A 21,065-nucleotide genomic window follows, 5' to 3' on the forward strand; every position below is an offset into this window, starting at 1 on the left:
TTATGAGGCAGAGACTGGCAGAAGAGGACCCCTTATTTTATTTTATTTTTTAAGGTTTTTGTTTGTTTGTTTTTTAGAGATTTTGTGTATATTTGCGAGAGAGAGTGAGCGAGCGAGTGCATGAGCGTTAGGGGAGGGGTAAAGGGCAGGGAGCCTGATGCAGGACTTGATCCCAGGACCCTGGGATCATGACCCAAGCTGAAGGCAGACACATAACCAACTGACCCACCCAGATGCTCTTATTTTATTTTTTTTAGGAACACCTGATTTTCAACAAGGAATGTCCAAATGATGAACCCAGTAAGCCACGTTTGTGTTCTCTAGAGCATTGCTGGAGAGTTTGTGTTTCCATGTTGCTGTCCTTCCCAGAGCTGGCATAGGAACAGGAGAGGGCCCCACGGTTATCCAGCTGAAACCACAGGGCTTGTCCCTCCCCAGTTACCCATGCACAACTCTTCTTTGACTCTGACTTTAAAGTCCCAACACCCCATGCCACTGCGGTTGCCCAAGCTGGTTCTACTGGTGTTTATGCTGTCTGCCGCCATGGTCAGGCCTACTCCTTGCTTGGGGATAACCTTATCCAGAAAGCTTAATGTCCTCTTCTGGATTCTTCTCTGTCTTGTCCTTGTGTTGACCTGGTAGGTCTCTGTATTTGGATCATCCCAAGCTGTGGGCAGCTTGAAGGAAGGGTCTGTTACAGTCACCTTTATATACCTAGGGCCTGGCATCTGAAGTAAGTGACCAAATTGTATGTTTGAGTAGGCCACAGATAAAAATACAAATTATCTGTAATCTTATTGTTCAGAAATTAAACTACTGAATTAATTACCATTAAAGTTAATTTGGAATATACCCTTTCAGATGCTTTTATTAGCTATGGATCTATAAATTTCTCACTCATACACACACACGCACACAGGCCAACACCCCACACATGATACTGTATTTTATAAAATCTGGATTGAATCCTACCTTTTGTTTAGAAATCTTTTTTCAAAGTAAAATATCATGAACAGTTTCTTCCTTTTTTTTTTTCCAGAGTTTATTTATTTGAGAGAGAGAAGGAGGGCGGGAGAGAGAGAATGAAGGGGGAGGGTCAGAGGGAGAAGCAGACTCCGCACTCAGCAGGGAACCTGATGCAGGAGTCCATCTGAGAACTCAAGATCGTGACCTGAGCTGAAGACAGTTGCTTAACCAACTGAGCCACCCAGTCGCCCTCAGGAACAGTTTTTTCTCTCAGTAAATATTCTTGTAGTCCTTGGATTATATTGCTACATGGTGTTTCATCCTTATCAGACATGCAGCTTATTCGCCAGTTCAAATTATTATTATTTTTTTTAAAGATGTACTTATTTATTTTAGAGAGAGAGCATGAGCGAGGGGGCAGGTGGTGAAGGAGAAAGAGTCTCCAGCAGACTCCACACTGAACGCAAAGCCTGACGTGGGGCTCGACCTCATGACCCTGAATCACCACCTGAGCTGAAACCCTGAGAGTTGAGCAATTACCCGACTGAGCCACCTGGGTGCCCCTCCAGCTAAAGTTATTAATGGGCTCTTTCTGGGCTGAGAGTATCTGTTTCTCCTGAGGAAGAAACATGGTCAACAAATAGTCTAAAGTAGGGACAAGGAAGACTATTACTAACGGGAACACAAGGTATTCTGGGACTTTCGCCCTTCGAGCTGTGGCCGAAATGGAGGCTCCTCTTTCACAGTGCCTTTTGTATTGAGTTGTTTTTTCCATGGCAGGACTATGGCGACCCAGGAAACCACTCCAGGAAGCCAGTCAGAGGAGAGCAATGCTTTGGACTTGGCGTCCATCAATGACATAAAAGATTATGCTCTGCAGAGACCCCACCATAAGGCAGACAGCGACGCATTGAGCTCTGTGGAAACCCTTTCTCTTCCTTGCTCTTCTGATGTGGATTCAGGTAAGACGCAGAGCTTAAAACCAGCTAACACTGACACACACATACACACACACACACACACCCCAAACACAATACATATGGGCTTGTGTTCATTTGCTTCTCTCCCTTCCAGTAGCACCTCTGTGAGGAATGGTTAATTGTCTGGGGTAGAAAACATCTTATCTAAGCAGGACTGTGGGGAGAAACTTCAAAAGACAAAGCTCCCTGGTGTAACCAGGACACAGAGCTGTTTCCTGGAGGCCTTTTTTTGTCTGAGTCCCTTTCTAATCTCCGTCCAGCTGTATTCTGAGGCTCAACAGGGAGAGGGGTGGAATTGCTTTTTGTTTGGTTCTTTTAAAACTTCAGAACGTGGTAATATGGGCCTGTTATAGGTGGGCCTGTGAGAGTAACAGGGGCTTTTGTATTCCTTGTATGAACTCTACTCCGCATCTGGGGAACAACTTTTCTACGCGTGTCCCTGGCCAAATTGCCAAAAAGTCTATTATTTGAACTTAATGATGATTCCTTGACATCGTTAGTGACCGACCATCTCTGGTTGCAGAGCCCTTGTCTTCCCCATCCATTGCCTGGACCTAACCTGGAGGTCCATGGACCTGGACCAGCCCAAGCTCTGTCACTTACTGATGATGGGACTTGTCTGTGTACTTGACATCATCATTTAGACTCCTGTTAGACTTCTTAAATTCGCTGTATCCTAAACCAGATTGCTGATTCCTCTCGCCCTCCCCTGTTCCTTCCCCCTAGTATACACACACCTGTTCTCTGAGGCTTTCTCATCTTGGAAAAGCACTTTTATCTTTCTGTTCACTTAGGCCCAAACCCAGGAAACTTTCCCAACCTCTCTCACATCCGGTCCCTCACTGTTGGCTCCACCGAATAAATCTGGAATCTAAAGAGTTTTGCCATCTCCATAGCCACCACCCTGGTCTGAGCCACTCTTGTCTGTCTTCTGGTTTATTTTTACATCTCCTAACCATCTATTTCCATACCCACTCTTGTCTTCCTACAGTTTCTTCTCAACACAGCCACCAGAAGATCCTTTTCAAACACAAATCAGATCCTGTTAGTCCTTGGTGCAAAGCTCCCATGACTTCTCATCTGTCTCAGAGCAAAAGCCCAAGTCCTTAGCTGGTGCCCATGCCCTCTGGGTCCTGGGCCTGCCGCCTCTCTAACCTCACCTCCTACCTATCTCCTTGCCCTCCCTGGGCCAGGCCTTCACCACGCTAAGGGTGCGCTCGCCCTTCGCTGATGCCCTTACCTCCTGCATCTAAGAGCCAGCCCCCTCCATCCTGATGAGGTTCCTCTGTCCTCCCCTTCCCTGGCTTTATTCTTCTCCATAGCACAAGGGCCACTGGGCACCCCAGGGAGGACCGTTAATTTCTTTGTCTCCCCGCACTGGGATATAAACTCCAGGATAGCACGTATTCAGTAAGTGCTTGTACGAGGAAGGAATGAGGAAGTGTAAGAGATATACCTGTATGGATTCGGAGCTGAACTTGATCCTAACATAAAACTCTGTTCCCCTCTCTGCTCCCCACATGTGTAGCTTAAAGTGGGTTATGAGTGACTTTGGAACATTCCATGGATCAGGAGTGGGAGTCATAGGCAGCACTGAATTAGGTGAAGCCTGTCTTTAGCCCCCTAGCACAATCAGTGTTGGAGGAGATTGTCAGATTGCCTCTGACTCCCAGAAGAAAAGTCAGATTGTGTTACTGATGGAGACATAGCCAAACTGTCAGCCATCGGTGTATGCAAAGTAAGTTATCAACTCAGATACAGTAAATCCTGGGACACTTCTCTCAAGATGGAACCCAAGAGGCTTATAATGTGCACCTTGCACCCAGGTGAGTCACTGTGGGCCTCTCCCCTTCGGGGTCCCAGCTCTCATTTCTTTCCTCCCTGCTTTGACTTCTACCCCATCCCTGGGTGCCTGGGACCTTCATGTCACCTGTCAAAACCACCCAAAAAGCAATCTGAAAACTTAGACAAAAGATAAATGACTAGCTGTAGCTTCAAGGGTTAGTGTTTTCAGGAAGGTCTTTGTTGAAGAAGACCTAGCCCAAAAGAATGGTTTAATTTCAGGAATCAGGGACAGGTAGAAGAGAGATCTGGAGGCTCTGTCTTTCTGATGTTTCTAAAATGCAGTCCTGAACTCTGGGGCAAGTTGCTGTCCTCACTGTTTGCTCTGCACTCATCATCTTCTGCCTCCAGTTTCTCAAAACTGTCCAGGGTCTTGGGTTTTGATTTTCTATTTTTTTTTTTTAAAGATTTTTATTTTATTTATTTGACACAGAGAGAGATCACAAGTAGGCAGAGAGAGGGCAGGCTCCCTGCCGAGCAGAGAGTCCTATGTGGGACTCGATCCCAGGACCCTGGGATCATGACCTGAGCTGAAGGCAGAGGCTTAACCCACTGAGCGACCCAGGCACCCCGAGTTTTGATTTTCTATCTGTAAGTAGGATCCACTTCCCTTCCCTTCACTGGTAGGATCCACTTCCCTTTCTTTCACTGTGTTCATGGGTTGTTGTAATTACAGGTCCCCTCCCCCATAGCCCTCCAGAAGATTTTGCCCACCTTTTCAGCTAGTTCTGACGACTCTGGGTCTGTCGTTGGCTCAGAGAGACAGCCCACCTTGACATCAGTCTCTATTGGTACTCTGATGGCTACTGTCCTATTTTAGATTCTTAACATACCTCACTCCCAAGCCAACTTACATTCCTGGTTTTCTTGTTTGCTGTTGTGTGTTGTAAGGAAATTGATCTTCCAGAGATTGGTGAATACAGTCAAAGGTTTCTGGCTGACAGTCACCACTGGGCTGTACCCACCCTAGGACTCGCTCACTGTCGGCTACCCTCATGTGGCTTGTGTTTGGCTTACCGTATGGTCGACCATCTCCAGAACTGGTAGAGTATGGTAGGTCGCTTACAGTGGAACGGGGATCTGAGGGTAACACCAGGACCTGGCTTCCCTGGCTGCCGGGTGAGATAGGTACCAGGAGCTGACCATTAAGATTCAGTCAAAGTAGCTCAGTTGTTAAAACCTATGGTCCAAATTCAGACACACAGTTGGCAAGGGGGCTGGGGTCCACAATGGTGGCATCAAATAGTCCACGGGTGGCCGAGCACAGCCCTGCACAGGGTAATACAGAGAGTCCCCACAACTCCCGGCGGGTGGCAGGCAGTGTGCAGACGGCTTATCCATGAGTGGCAAGGTCCCTGCTTCAAGGTTGGAGTCAGCATCACAGCTGTAAGCCCTGGAAGAAGGGCAGGTAAGGGATGAGTGGCCTCAGTTTAAAGAGACGGCAGGGGCAACTGGAAAAGCCAGCTTGAAAGGATATGGACCCAGGCTGAAGCCTCACTTTTGCCAAGGGTCCCCCATTTCACCACACAACCACCTCTGCCTTTGGCCCGTCACTCGCCTGCTCTTCCCAGCGAAGCTTTCTGAACAAGTTGCCTGTATGCCACTCTGCTTCCTCTTAAATCATTCCTCATTCCTGGGCGCATGTTCTCTATCCCCACCACTCACTAGACGAGGCCTGCCCTGGCTCGGATGCCAATGATCTTCCCCAGGAGCTAAATCTTACGGATAAACGTTTTTAAAGATTTATTTATTTGAGAGAGAGAGCACGTGTTCACGCACATATGTAAGTGGGCACATGTGAGTGGGGGCAGGGGCGGAGAAAGAGAATCTTAAGTGGACTCCCGGCCGAGCATGGAGCCCGATATAGGGCTCAATCCTGCAACCCTGAGATCATGACCTGAGCCAAAATCAAGAGTCGGATGCTTATCCTAGCGAGCCACCCAGGCGCCCCCTCTAATGGATACTTGTCTGCCCTTATCTTGTGTGCCCAACTGCCATATCACCGTTCATGCCCTGAGGGAGGATATGAGTAGCAAGGGACAGGAGACTTAAGAGCACTTTCTAGGAAACGAATGGGTTGATAAGCATCTGACAGTATTAGTCAGAAAAACCTGAAAGCCTTGGTCATTTCAGTCTGGGTACCCACACGCGGGTGAGGCTGGGCTGTGTCTGTCCACATAAACACAGCTCATTTGTCTTGAACTGGTGTCTTAGGCAAGGGTTGTCTGGCCACTCCTTATAAAGTGATGGTAGAACAAACAACTTGTCACCTAAGCCAGGCGCAGCAGTACAAAACTCCCGCCCTCTGCCCTTCCTGGTGAGATCCGGCTGAAGGCCCCACTTGCCAAATAGGTCTCCCTGAAACTGGCTTTCTGTCACATTCCTCTGTTGAAGTCCCTTGGAGATATCATTGTACACCTGCACTTTCCTTCCAATGCCAGTCAAAGCCCCCGTGCCTCATTCTCACAACTCTGTGTGATCTCATGTCTGGGGCATTTGTTCACAATATCCGATGACCAATTCAGCAGGGTTGCAATATCTTAAAAACTGGCAAGGCACCAGGCAACATACAGGTGCATATGTCCGCTGAATAATACAGGCCCCTGCTGGTGGGTGTCTAACTACTCATTAACATGGACCTGCTGCTCCTGTCAGACCGGTTTTTATGCAGAGTCAGGCTCGAACGCCTCTGCTACGTTGTTCTGGTCCTTGACATGCACTCCCTCCATCCCAGTCAACTCCAGGTCACTCCAGAGACTGTTGAATGGAGCCCATCAGTTATCCGCAGTACACACTTACTGATGCGCTTAGATGCGCTCTTAGATGCTTGTTCCCTTTCCCTTTTGTTACTGGGCTTGAGTAGAGCCTAGAGTAGGAGAATGGAAGTGCCAAGGGAGGTGGTCAGTGGTCATGGATAAACCCCTCAAAAGCAAAGTCTTCAAGGTTTCCTGGAGTCCATGAAGGCCTGTGTGTACTACTCTGTCATTTGAGAAAGTCTGCGGAGTTCATGTTGCTGATCTCATCAGGGGCCTCTGCGACCTTTGTCCCCCAGAGCACCCCAGATGCGTTCTCATCAGGACAAAAAGCTCCTCTGAAGATTTCGCTTCCACATTGCAGTATGGAAGTCGGAAATCTTTCTTTTTGAGCCATTTCCTCAAACTTTAACTTCTAAGAGCGTCTGTTGAGAAATTGGCTGAATGTATATAGCAAACTGAACGTTAAACACAATAAGTCTTTGATGATTAAAAGCCCTAGCTGGCAGCCCTAGCTCAATGTCTAAAGTTAAATAGCGGTTTACCGTCCCTTTGTTGTTCTTTTGGAATCTGTCAACATCACAATCTTCAAAGGCCATTTTGTAACCTGTATATTTAGGCATTTCGTCCAAGGAATTTGCTATTTAGGAGTAGATAAATATAAGGGACGCTTTGGTGGCTCAGTCAGTTAAGCATCTGCCTTCGGCTCAGGTCATAATCCCAGGATGCTGGGATCAAGCTCCACATGGGGCCTCTTGCTCAGCAGGGAGCCTGTCTCTCCCTCTGTCTGCTGCTTCCCCTTCTTGTGCTCTCCACTCCTTCTCTCTGACAAATAAATAAATAAAATCTTAAAAAAAAAAAAAAGAATAGATAACTATATCTTTTTTCCTTTCTATGAGTCATATGATACCTATTTGTAATTCTGGAAAATTTTGTTTCCGTAAGAAATTTTAAGCTCTTGGGCGCCTGGGTGGCTCAGTGGGTTAAGCCGCTGCCTTCGGCTCAGGTCATGATCTCAGGGTCCTGGGATCGAGTCCCGCATCGGGCTCTCTGCTCAGCAGGGAGCCTGCTTCCTCCTCTCTCTCTCTGCCTGCCTCTCTGTCTACTTGTGATCTCTGTCTGTCAAATAAACAAATAAAATTTAAAAAAAAAAAAGAAAGAAATTTTAAGCTCTTAAATCTAAAATCTCGAAATAGAATTTATATAATAATTATAGAATTCTGCATGCAGTGTCATCATTTTATAGAGGAGTCAGGATGTATTTTAGACACGTAAGTAACGTTCAAGACATTTTCCTCATAGTGCTTTCAAGGATACCCAATCTAGCAGCTAATGACCCAGTGTCCTCTATGCTGGACCCAAGATATGGGGAGGAAGGGAAAGACGGAGACTGATGAACTAATTCTCTGAGAAATCATAGAACAAAATCTGGTGCTCACTATCCTGTGCCCAGCTGATGAATTTTACTTGGAAAGTTTGAGTGTCTAGCACAGCAGAATTCCCTAGGTTGAGGTCTATAGATTCAGCCACTTAGACTTCATTTTCAGATCCAGAACAGGGTTTTGAACTCCTTGCTTGCTGCTGTTGGAAGGCAGCAGTTGTCCTGATTGTGTGGCGTAAGTGCAGATGATGAAGGTCTACAAAGTCTGAGAATGTTCTTACAGCTTCTGCGCCAGCGGTTTTCAGACTGTGCTCCCGGCAACCCGTCAGGAACTGTCAGGTCAGGATTGAACTTGTGGGGGCCCTGGATTCTCCACTCTTGCTCTCCATGTCAACTTACATGCGCTGTTGGCTTCCGGATGAGCAGTTGTTGGAAGAAAGGATGTCAGGGCCAAAAAGGGTTTGAAAAGCCCCTAGCTCACCTGACTGTGTCATTTTCTGCAAGAGGCAGTTGAGCCCCAGGATCATGGGGCAGATCACCCGAGGTCACAGAGCAACCTGGTAGCTCCTGTATTTCCTCGGTAACCTCTGTACAGACCATGTCTGACTATGACTTTTCCATCCCTTTTCTAAAGTAGAAGAATAGAGTTCTCTATCTTAGACTGCTAAATTGTAGATAACCTTAAATAGTCTCATTCGAAGTACTAGTTGAAGAGGAGATTCATTTTCAAAGGCTCAAGAATGCTATTTGCCAGCTACGACATCTCTCATTGCTCCTGTCTTTTGAGTTTCAAAGACGCCTGCTATGGGAGAAGAGACTTGTTTACTTCTGTGCACTTTGCCTGCGCTTAGAGTTTTAAAAAGAAATCCCAACTGATTTGAAAGACGGGCTGTGTTCTGGTGGAAAGCCACACCTACAGGCATTTATCTGTGAAGTTCAGGTGCAAAGGGTCTGGCCAGATAGCTCTCTCTCCTCAAGGCTTCTGCAAGCGAGCATTCACTCATGACTTATCACTCAGCTGTGTCGTCTTCTTCTTCTTTTTTGTTTTTTTTTTTAAGGATTTTACTTTTTTATTTGAGAGAGAGAGCAAGAGAGCATGAGCTGGGGGATGGGGCAGAGGGAGAGGGAGAAGCAAACTCCCTGATGAGCAGGGAGCCTGATTCGGGACTCGATCCCAGGACTCTGGGATCCTGACCTGAGCCGAAGGCAGACACTTAACAGCTGAGCTACCCAGGTGCCCTGTGTCTTCTTAAAAGATGAGAAAATGACTTGATTGAAATAATCAAATGTGTACACCTTCATAAGTACCACTCGCTCGTATATATTTGTAGGACAGAGGAGACTCTGTGCAGCTGAGAAGAGATTAATAGTTTATCCCTTACTGTACACGTACATTCCAGGGGTCATGCTATTCATGTTCCCTGCACCGTTTGTTCTGATTCTTTTACCCACCCCCGAGACACAAGTATTATCTTAATCTCCGTGTTACCCAGGAGGAAATAGGCTTAGAGAGGTTACATATTGATATGCTACCCAAAGAATAGTGGAAAGCTGAGACTCAAACCTGTGTCAGGCTGACTTCAAAGGCAGAACTTTAAGGAAATGCAAACATTCAGGTATGAGTAAGTGCTAACTAGTAAGTCTGAAATATTTCTCCTCTTAAGTGTTTCTCCTTCAGTCTCTGCTAGCTTTTTCCCACTAACCCTGCTAACCCTGAATATGTCTTTAGTATCAGCCCCGTCCCAGGGGTGACCAGGACTCTAGCTCATTTTGACCAGCGTCCTGTCCACTGCTCCCCGATCTCGCCTCTCAACCTCTCTTCTTCCCATTGTCGAAGAAGCTCTGGCCACCCGCAGACTAATTGGAGAGAAGGCGTTGCCTTCTCAGTTAAATTTCTCAACACCAGGTAGGATCCAGCTTCTCATGTTAAAACCAAGGGAAGAGGGGCGCCTGGGTGGCTCAGTGGGTTAAGTGTCTGCCTTCGGCTCAGGTCGTGATCCCACGGTCCTGGGATGGAGCCCCACATTGGGCTCCCTGCTCAGCGGGGAGCCTGCTTCTCCCTCTCCCTCTGCTGCTCCGCCTGCTCAAGTTCACACACACTCCCTTCTCTCCCTCCCAAATAAATAAATAAAATCTTTACAAACCATGGGAAGAAACCGAGTCTTCTCACTCCATTTGCTGGAATGAATACAACCCTTGATAACTCTTCTGTCCGGAAGAAATCTTCTCATCTGGCCTGGGAACTATTCTTAAACTTGGCTCTCTGCCCTTTGAAGTTATAAATCATGCTGTTTGCCGAGTGGCTGCCCTTTATTTACCTCCAGGCTCCCTGGAGGTTTTCGTAGAGCTGGGTTTTGCTAACGTGCTTGAAGTGACAAAAACCCAGCTTATTGGAACATACTTTTTCAGGGTAAATGCTTTATCCAGTCCTGGGTCGCCGCTGCTTGCCTTTTGGGAGTCACGTTTTGTTCTCTGCCTGTCTCATCACACAGTGCCTGCAGTTGTTGCCTTTTAAACCTGGACCCTGACGTGTGAGCAGAGACTAAGTGTATAGAGTGCCTGGCACATAGCAGGTGCTCCGTAAAGGCTGGTTGAATGAGTCAATGGAAAGCATATATACGTGGAATTTGATAAGGTATGAAAATAGATATAAAGTATTACAGTCCCTTGATCACCAGATTAGAGCCTCGTCATCAAACTTAAGTTGTGAGTAATCTTATGTGTACTCTGGGATGAGAAAGCTTCTAAGTTAAATAGTACATACTCTTAGTCTAATTCCTGCAGGTTTGCTTAACTCTCATTTGGAAAGTCTTCAGACTAACCCATCTTGACCCCTCAAAAACCCTTAGCTTTTTCTCTTGATGAGAATACCACAGAGAAATGAGCATCTGTGAGGAGGTAGACTGCTCCTGAGAGCAGAAAATTATCACTCCATTTCTCTACGGTGAAGAAAGTATGTTCCAAGCAGAATTGTTTCTTAATTTATTTTTACAGTAAATATTTCTCTAATTATAGTGTGTGAGACTATGGCTTTAAGGATATCCCTAACAACTGCTTTTTATTTATTTTATTTTAATTTTTTGAAGGTTTTACACGTACTTTATTTCTTCAGTCGTGCCATATTTTAATGGGTGCACAGTGCTTTTACTTGGCCTCAATTATGAGTTGGTTTTGAAACAGTTCAGTATCACACCAGCTGGGATAATTACTAATCTTGCCCTTCCTTTGGGTACCTCTGCCTACAGGGGACAGGTGCCATTCTATTCCATTCTATTCCAGTTTCTGTTGCTGAGTATGTCCACCCAGCAACACACAAAGTGGCTCCCCGGGCTGATACAGCATTACCGTATTTGTCATGGAAATCAGGCGTCTGTTTCTGATGGCTCTGCTTTGCCATTGTTTGCTGAATCCTTTGAACTTGGCGATGACTTAGAGCTGGGGTTTTTGTTTTTGTTTTTTGGCCATGGGAACACCAGGAAGCTGCAGGCAGAACAGTGGCAATTCCAGCATGCCAAGGTCCCTTGCAAGGCACCCTCTAAAGACTGCTTTTTAAAACTTTTTTTTTTAAGTTTATTTAAGTAATCTCAACACCCAACATGGGACTTGAACTCATGACCCCAAGATCAAGATCCACATGCTCTTCCAGGCACCCCAAGAAAACTGTCATCACATTTTATAGAATTGTGAATTTTTTCCTGCTCACAAAATAAGGCAGTTGAGGGGGAAATTTAAGTAAATTTTAAAAGCAAACAAACAAACCAAGAGATTTAGCCCCATTTCTTCACAACATACTCAGTCAATAATGCGGGGGTTTTCTTCTATAAAGAACTCCTAGAAAATATTAGGGCATGTTGGGCACAGTATAATTAAAAATATGGGACAGTTACCCATGGGCCAATGCCATTTTAGAAGTCAAGTTTGAGGGAGAATGGGTTAAAATACTATTTCATGTTTTCAGCCAATAAAACCTAAGCAGCTGCTGGGGTTCTGGAACCTAGTGATGGTGCCTGGCAATTGAGGGCTATGGGGCAGTGTTTGAGTCTGCTGCCCTCTAGTGACTACTTTTTGCATATTCCTGAGCCTTACCAAGAACAAGAATTTAAAGGTACCCTGTGTAGTGTTAGGCCTTTATAATTCATTCTTTACGGAGTTTTTGTGCCTACTAGAAATGAAACCTCCAACTTATTAGAGAGCATTTTAGTCAGTTGAAATATGAGAAGCTGACTTGTCTGCAGGCTACCAAGGTTAAGTCTAGTTACTGTACCTGCGTTATGCAATTTGAGGGCCCCTTTTCATTTATCTTCCTTGATTGACAGCAGGGTAGAATACAAACATAAAAAATGATATCTGATTTTTCTCTGTGCCTTTGCCAAGGAAAAGTTGTGCGTTTCTACAAAGATAAGACCGAAGGGTTTAAGTTTGCCTTATTTGATGAAATTATAGTAGCATTAAAGGGTAATAAGATTTTAAAAATCTTTTGGGATTTCTAATCTCTCAAGATAGCATACCCATTACTTCCTGCTAAGCAGAACTATAAACCACAGGAGAGTGGGAGGCAGCTGAAGAATACTGAGCAATGCTAAGAAGATGAATTGGTTCTGGGCCCCAGACTGAAAGGACAACACAGAAGTAGAGTGTCTTCTGTCCTCCCCTGCCCAACAGAAGGTGACCAGAACTTGGTGCCTTTCAGCCTGCCACCTAGCAAAAAGAAGGCGCCCAGGCAGGCTCATTTTTCCCCAGGACTAACCAGCTGATTGTCCCACATCACCAGGAGAGCCCTACACCCACTGAGAAGGAATCTGTAGAAAACCCATAAAAACCAGTGGCCAGAGAAAGCGCTCTCCTCCACTGGGCCAGAAACTCCACTTCTCTGCTTAGCCAGACCCAGGTGGCCAGGGGGCACACAAGGGGATTCTGCTAACACAATCACTGACCTGGCCCAAGAAACCCCTTTGTTTCCATGGGCTTGAGACTCCCCCTTGCTCCCTACCCTGTTACATTCACTGGGGCAGGTGGGGGCACTGGAAAAGGGAAATTGCACTACAACAAAAAGCCCGCCCGGAAAGCCTGCTTTTAGAGGGGTCTGAGATCTACCCCCCAGCAAGAGACCAACTGGCCCACCAAGTCTGGGCTAGTCCCTCAGGCAGTACTGGCAGGGGCCTGTGGGAGCCTCAGCCATAACCGATAAACCAAGGAGACCAAGATAAACAGCAGAGGCTCTGAAAATTAAACTGTCATTAGAACCACAGCCCATAAAAGGAGACCATGAGCTGTGTGCTAAACCTGAGCAGGATGGCTCTATGCTAAGTTAAAGGATTTAAATAGGACCAAAATCACCTGTCCTACCAAGAAGCAAAAGTCACAACTTGAGTGAGTCAAGTCACAGACACCGACACGGAGATGAAGCAGACATTGGAATGAAGTGCTGAGGCTTTTAAAGCAATCACCGTGGGGCACCTGGATGGCTCAGTGGGTTGAAACCTCTGCCTTCGGCTCGGGTCATGATTCCAGGGTCCTGGGATCTAGCCCCGCATCGGGCTCTCTGTTCATTGGGGAGCCTGCTTTCCCCCGCCCTCTCTGCCTCCCTCTGCCTGCTTGTTATCTCTGTCTGTCAAATAAATAAATAAAATATTTTAAAAAACAAGAAAAAAAAATAAATCAATCACCGTAAAAGCACTTCCACAGTCAGCTACAAATTCTGTTGAAACAGATGAAAGAATAGAAAATCTCAACAAAGAAATCCAAGTTCTAAAAAAAAAAAACAAGTGGCAATGACTGCAGTGAAATGTACGGTAACCAAAAAATTGATAAATTGGACCTCATCCTAATTAAAAACTTCTGCTCTCTGAATGCCCACATAAGATGGATGAAAAAACAAGGTACATACCTGGAGAAAGTATTTGCCGACCTGTTATCTGACAAAGGACTAGTGTCTCCAGTATGTAAGGATCTATCAAAACTCAACTGTAGAAAAGTAAACCATTCAGATAAAAAATGGTCACAAAAGACACAGGGAGACAGGTCTCCAAAGAGGATATCCAGATAAGCATGTGAAAACGTGTCCCACATCATTAGCCACCAGGAAAATACAAATTAATAATGATACCTATAGAAATGATGAGGATAAAGATCAATACCACCAAATGCTGGCAAAGGGCAGGGATGCTGGACCACTCTTGCATTGCTGGTGAGAACGTAAAACAGCACAGCTACTCTGGGAAAGAGTTTGTCAGTTTCTTATACAACTAAATTGGGATTTACCATATGACCCAGCAGTTGAGCCCTGGGACATTTATCAGAGAGAAACGAAAACTTAACGTTTGAGCAAAAACCTTTACGGGAATGTTCGTAGCGGGCTTATTTATAACAGCAAAGAACTTGGACAGCTCAGATATTCGTTATCTGGAGACGGTTAAGCAAACTGTGGTGTGTCCGTACCAGGCAGTACTGCTCAGCCGTTAAGGGTAGTGAACTATCCAGACACAGGACAGCATTGGTGAATCTCCCATGGAATTCAGCTGCACGCAGGCTGGGGGGGAGCGAATTTCAAGTTTACATACTGTGTTTCATTTACATAATGTTTTTAAAAGGACAAAATTTGTAGAAATTGGGAAAACAGACTAGTGGATGTCAGGGTTTGGGGTTGGGGTGGGAAGAAGGGCAGCATGTGGGATCCTTAATGGAAACAGTCTGTATGTTGACTGTGGTTGTGGATGGGTGAACCCACACATGTGGTAAGATTGTAGAGACACACATAAATGAGTACAAGGAAGACTGGAGAAATCCGGATTTATCCTTGCCCGTATTTGAAGTACACTTGGGGAAAGTGGGTAAAAGTTCACAGGATTTGTCTGCTTTGGTCCTTAGCACTGTGTGCGAGTCTTAATGAACTCAGTAAAACTTACAATGAAAAAATCTGCTGGTCATCAAAAAGATCCTGGCCCTTTTTCTTTTCTTTATTTATTTTTCTTAAGTTCATTTATTTTTTTAGTAATCTCTGCACCCAGCATGGGGCTCAACCTCATAACCCTGAGATCAAGAGTCACATATTCCTCCCACTGAACCAGCCGGGCATCCCAGGCCCTTTTTCTTTAAAGTACTTGTGAGATCACCTTTTCTTTGTTTTCCTTTCCTTGCTGTGTTTCTTTGAAATAATTTTATTTTTTTCTCTGAAACAACTTTAAAAATCACTGTACAAATAAATAGTTCTCTATCTTTGACTATTTTCATTGTTTCTAAGGTTTTGCTGTTATAAAAGGGTGTGTGCTCAGCATCCTTCTGATTAAGCCGTTGTATTTATCTAAATTATTTTTCAAGCTAAATTTCAATAAGAAAAATTGCTCTATCACATTTTTTGACACATATTACTAGTTTGTCCTCCAGAAAAGGGATGAAAATCACTTCTCCATACTAATAGTATAATTTCTTGAAACTGATAATAATAGGGAAAAAAGATTTTTTTTCTATATATTTTATTTATTTGACAGAGAGAAATCACAACTAGGCAGAGAGTCAGGCAGAGAGAGAGGAGGAAGCAGGCTCCCTGCTGAGCCGAGAGCCCAATGCGGGGCTTGATCCCAGGACCCTGGGATCACGACCTGAGCTGAAGGCAGAGGCTTTAACCCACTGAGCCACACAGGCGCCCCAAAAGATTTCTTGTTTTAAGTTGCATTTTTCTGATTACAATGTAAATAAATACTGTGTTTTCTTGGATATTTTCTTTTCTGTAAATTGCTTTTTTTCTATTGGAATTGTAATCTTATCAATTCATATGAGTACTTAACACATCAAGAATACTAAATCTTTAGTGTTTTTTGCAATAATTTTCCCCAATTTTGCCTTTTAATTTTTATACACTGTGATTGAAATTTATTTACTCTAAAATGACCAAAGTAGGGCACCTGGGTGGCTCAGTTGGTTAAGCAACGGCCTTCCGCTCAGGCTATGATCCCAGAGTTCAGGGATGGAGTCCTGCATCAATCAGTCTCCCTGCTTAGCAGGGAGTCTGCTTCTCCCTCTGACCCTCTCCCCTCTTGTGCTCTCTCTCTCTCTAAAATAAATAAATAAAATAGAAAAATAAATACAATGACCAAAGTAATGTGTACTTTAAAAAAAAAAGTAAAATACATAGATCAAAAGGAAGTGAAAAGAGAACATTCTCTATTCTCACCCTCCCTTTCTCCTTCCTAATGTTAACCAATAGCGTTGTGTGTTATTTTTAGGGGGATATTTATAGTACACTATAAATATATATATAAATATAATATATATTTATATATATATATAGTACACTATATATATCGTACACTATAAATATATATATAAATATAATATATTTATATATATATATATATAGTACACTATAAATATCCCCCTAAAAATAACACACAACGCTATTGGTTAACATTAGGAAGGAGAAAGGGAGGGTGGGCATAGAGATATTTATAGTACACTATAAATATATATATAAATATATATATATTTATATATATATATATAGTACACTATAAATATCCCTATGCCCATGGTGGTAACCATGGTGGAATTTATATATATATATATAGTACATATATATATATATATGGAATTTTTGGTGGAATTTATATATATATATATAGTACACTATAAATATCCCCCTAAAAATAACACACAACGCTATTGGTTAACATTAGGAAGGAGAAAGGGAGGGTGGGCATAGAGATATTTATAGTACACTATAAATATATATATAATATATATATATTTATATATATATATATAGTACACTATAAATATCCCTATGCCCATGGTGGTAACCTGTGTATGTAAATGTATGTATTTTAGTACATTTGATTACACGTAGCTTTGAACCTGTCAGAAGTTCAGGAAAAAAAAAATGGAAATAAAACCAATGAATCCCTGAAGTAGTAATTAGTAAAAGTTCATTGTGCACACACTAAAAAGCCAGTTTGCAAGCTGGGAGTGCTCAAACCAAAACATGGAAGGAGGCTCAAAGGTATATTGTTACAAAGCAGCTGATGTAGTGAGGGACTAGTTGTTGCAGTAATTGGTTACAATGTTAGAATTTTCTTAAAAGTAAAGGAATTGGTGAGTAAAAGTAAAGGAATTGGTGAGTGGTTACTGGTTACCGCCTGTCAATTTGGAGGAACAATCTAAGTTTTGCTTAGGATTTTCAGAGGCAAGAAGTGACCCAGGTCAAGTTAGCCTCTCCTATCTCGCAAAATAAACTCAATTAAGCTTTGCTTGTATGAATAACCGGTCGTGTTTGCTCAGGAAATTTTCAGGTCTGGTCTCTGTTTGTGTTTTATTTTAGCAAGCCAGAAATCTCTAGCAAAAACATTGTTTTGCAACTCACTTTTTAAAATTCCCCATTCTATCACAACTGTCCTTTAGATGTTAATATCTCAGCCAGTTTGAGGGATTCTGAAGTACAAATACACTATCATCTTTTTAACTTTTCCCCTATTAGTGATCACCAGTTTATCTCCCATTTGGGGCTTACTATAAGTAAATGTGGTTTTTTTGTTGTACAGAGATTTTAGATTCTTACATAGTTAATGTTATCAATCAGTGCTTCTGTTTTGGTGGAATATTAAGCAATTCATTCTAACTCCCAAGATTATATGAATAGGTATGTCCTGGCAATTTTACAGTTTAATTTTTTTTCTTTTTTTTTTACTTTGAAATGTATATCTTGGTGTAAGGTATGAGGCAGGGTGATAGCTTTATAATTTTCCCAATGGGAGCCAGCTGCCTTAATGCTATTTATGTATTTATTTGTTTATTTATTTTAATAAGGATTTTATTTATTTAACAGAGAGCAAATGCAGGAGCACAATCTGGGGCAGAGGGAGAAGCAGTCTCCCCATTTAGCAGGGAGCCAGGTATGCGGCTCGATCCCAGGACCCTGGGATCATGACCTGAGCCACAGGCAGACGCTTAACCAACTGAGTTAGCTAGGTGCTCCTATTTATTTATTTGTTTTAAAGATTTATTTATTTGAGAAAGGGATGGGGGGCAGAGGGAGAGACTCTCAAACTGACTGCCCACCAAGCAGGGAAGCCCGTGCTTCCAATCAAGCTCAATCAAGCCCAGGCTTGATTCCAGGACCTATGAGATTGGGACCTGAGCCAAAACCAAGGCTCAATGGACTGAGCCATCCAGGTGCCCTTTAATGCTCTTAATTTAATTGTATCGTTTCCCTCTGGTTTTAAGTGTCACCCTCACTTAAAAAAAAAAAAAAAGTCACATCTATATTCTTATTTTTTTTTTTAAAGATTTTCTTTATTTATTTGTCAGAGAGAGAGGGAGAGAGAGCGAGCACAGGCAGACAGAGAGGCAGGCAGAGGCAGAGGGAGAAGCAGGCTTCCTGCCGAGCAAGGAGCCCGATGTGGGACTCGATCCCAGGACGCTGGGATCATGACCTGAGCCGAAGGCAGCTGCTTAACCAACTGAGCCACCCAGGCGTCCTATATTCTTATTTTTGACTTTAGAGCCAGACTAGTTTGGGTTTGACCTTGATTCTGACCTTGGGCAAGTTGCTACACTTTGACTTATTCAATTTCCTCATCTGTAGAATGAAAATGATGACACTGCCTACTTTCTAGGTTGTCAGGATGATTGAATGAGGCATCAGAGCTTAGAACACTTAGTAAAAGCAAGCAGTGACTACCACGGCTGCTATTACAGTTAATAGTGCCCCTGCAGGAGTTTCTAGACTTCTAGTTGTCTGTTGAACTCCTTTCAGGAAGAGACTAAAACTTCTCATCCTTTATGTTGCTCAGTACTGGGCAAAATTGATTTGTACTGGCGCAGAGCCTTTACAGGGAGGGTACTCTGATAAATACTGATCCAAAGTGGAGATGCGTGGGTAGCTCAGTCATTAATCATCTGCCTTCAACTCAGATCATGATCCCAGGGTCTGAGATTGAGCCCTGCATCAGGGTCACTGCTAAGTGGGAAGCCTGCTTCTTCCTCTCACACTTCCCCTGCTTGTGTTCCCTCTCTCACTGTGTCTCTGTCTGTCAAATAAATAAATAAGATCTTAAAAAAAAAAAATACTGACCCTAACTGTCCATAGAATTACCTTCTAGCATTTACTATTAATATTTATGTTTTCTCCTAACTTTGGGTATAATTTTAGGCAAATAATCTAATCCTATTCTCATATAATCTCTTCACTGTAAATGTATATGTCAACATGTCTTCTCTTTGGCAAAGTGCTCTGATTCGTATTTGAAGATGCTTCCATGCAGTCCCCACAAATCATCTTATGGTGAAGGGTCCCAATGAACTTGAGGTGGCTTTAAGCAAAGCCACATTTGTAAGAATGTATTCTATGGCATGTTTTTGTTTTGTTTTTTAGGATGTTTTTAAAAGATTATATTTATTTATTTGACAGGGGCTGGGTAGGGGAGAGCATAAGCAGGGGGAGCAGCAGGCAGAGAGAGAGGGAGAAGCAGGCTCCCTGCCGAGCTGAGAGCTTGATGTGGGGCTCGATCCCAGGGCGCTGGGATCATGACCTGAGCTGAAGGCAGACTATTAACCAACTGAGCCACCCAGGCACTCCTAAGATTTTATTTTTACGTGATCTCTGCACCTAATGTGGGGCTTGAACTCATGACCCCAAGATCAAGAGTTGCATATTCCCTTAACTGAGCCAGCCAGAGCCCCCTGCATGGCATGTTTCTTAGCGGTCCACCTAACCAGTCAAATAAAACTTTTTTTTTTATTGTCCTCTTTGCATCCAGCACTATGTTCTAGGTTGAGGGTGACATCAGACTGTGGGAACACATGATTTTTGTTTGTAAGGAGTTGAGGGTCTAGTTGGGAAAATAAGATGCGTAAATTTAAAATAAGAGGAACAAAGGCAGGCAGTGTAGGTGTCATAGCTGCACAAAACAGTTAGAAGTGAACAAACTCATTTAAGGAAAAAACCATCTATTCAGAAAGAGCAGATATCTGATTTTCCCATGTCAGAATCCTCTATCAAAAGACTAGCTGTTGAAGCTGTTATATTCTGAGTAATGCTAGAAAAATATTGCTTACAGAATAGAAATTAGCACATTATTTTATGCTAATTCCCTAGAGAAGAGCAATAGTATAAGATTTAATCAGATCTTGGAGGAAACATTTTATTATCATTTATTACTAGACCTCAAGAGTTTTCTTATTGTGAGTACTTTCAGAATTCCTGTAGAGTTTTATTTTTTTAACTGCCCTGTTGGCCATAGTTACTATTAATGCTATTAACATATCATGAATGAAGTATAGAGAAATAGTCATAATAAGAAACAGGCAGTTGCTCAATTATGATTTAAGGTGGTGCCAGTGGAATTCTTCCTTTTATGGTACATCTGAGAAGTGCCCTACAGTTTCCCACTGCTTTGTCTCTGCCTATAAATTCTCAGCTAATTCCCTAAATATGAATTTGAGTTACTTTGTGAAGATGAGAAGATCATTAGTATTTGTGGCCAAGTCCATGGCTAATTGTACCTTCTACCTTCAGAAAATAAGTTAATTGGGGGTGCCTCGGTGTGCTTGGTGGCTTAGTGGGTTAAAGCCTCTGCCTTTGGCTGAGGTCACCTTCCCAGGGTCCTGGGATCAAGCCATGCATCCTGCGCTCTGCTCAGCAGGGAGCCTGCTTTCTCCCCTCTCTCTCTCCGCCTGCCTGCCTACTTGTGATCTCTATCTGTCAAATAAATAAATAAAATCTTAAAAAAAAAAAAGAAAAAGAAAATAAGTTTGTTGAAATATGTTGTCTCTCAAATCTGGACCTCATGAATATGGATTATGTGGTAACTTCCTACAGCCCTAAAGCAATAGCAGCCTGAGCAAAAAGAGGAATTAGCAAGATTCAGAAATTGGGAAAAACAAATTTGGAATTATCTACATAATGCTGTTAAGGAGAATTTTTTTTTAAGGATTTTATTTATTTATTTATTTATTTAAGGAAATGGCGGGGGGAGGAGCAGAGGGAGAGAGAGAAGCAGACTGTGCTGAGCACAGGGGCCCGACTCAGCTCAATCCTACCACCCTGAGACCATGACCTAAGCCGAAATCAAGAGTTGGACTCTTAACCACCTGAGCCACCCAGGTGTCCCATAAATGAGATTTTTTTTTTTTAAAGGCGTTCAGGTGAAT

General features: G+C 43.3%; 1 protein-coding gene across 4 annotated transcripts in view; it reads left to right on the top strand.

The window, feature by feature from the left end:
• SHLD1 (shieldin complex subunit 1) overlaps positions 1 to 21,065 on the top strand; it is an 86,437-nt gene that overhangs the window by 8,197 nt on the left and 57,175 nt on the right. For 3 of the 4 annotated variants that reach the window (XM_044263422.1, XM_044263420.1, XM_044263423.1), the window contains 2 exons: positions 258 to 300; positions 1,747 to 1,928. In XM_044263422.1, coding sequence (XP_044119357.1) covers positions 1,751 to 1,928 — 178 coding nt within the window. In that variant the 5' untranslated portion in view covers positions 258 to 300; positions 1,747 to 1,750. The remainder of the gene's footprint in view (positions 1 to 257; positions 301 to 1,746; positions 1,929 to 21,065) is intronic. The other variant, XM_044263421.1, reaches the window with a different exon arrangement.

This window comes from Neovison vison, chromosome 8, assembly GCF_020171115.1.
Source record: "Neovison vison isolate M4711 chromosome 8, ASM_NN_V1, whole genome shotgun sequence".
NCBI classification, from domain to species: Eukaryota; Metazoa; Chordata; class Mammalia; order Carnivora; family Mustelidae; genus Neogale; species Neogale vison.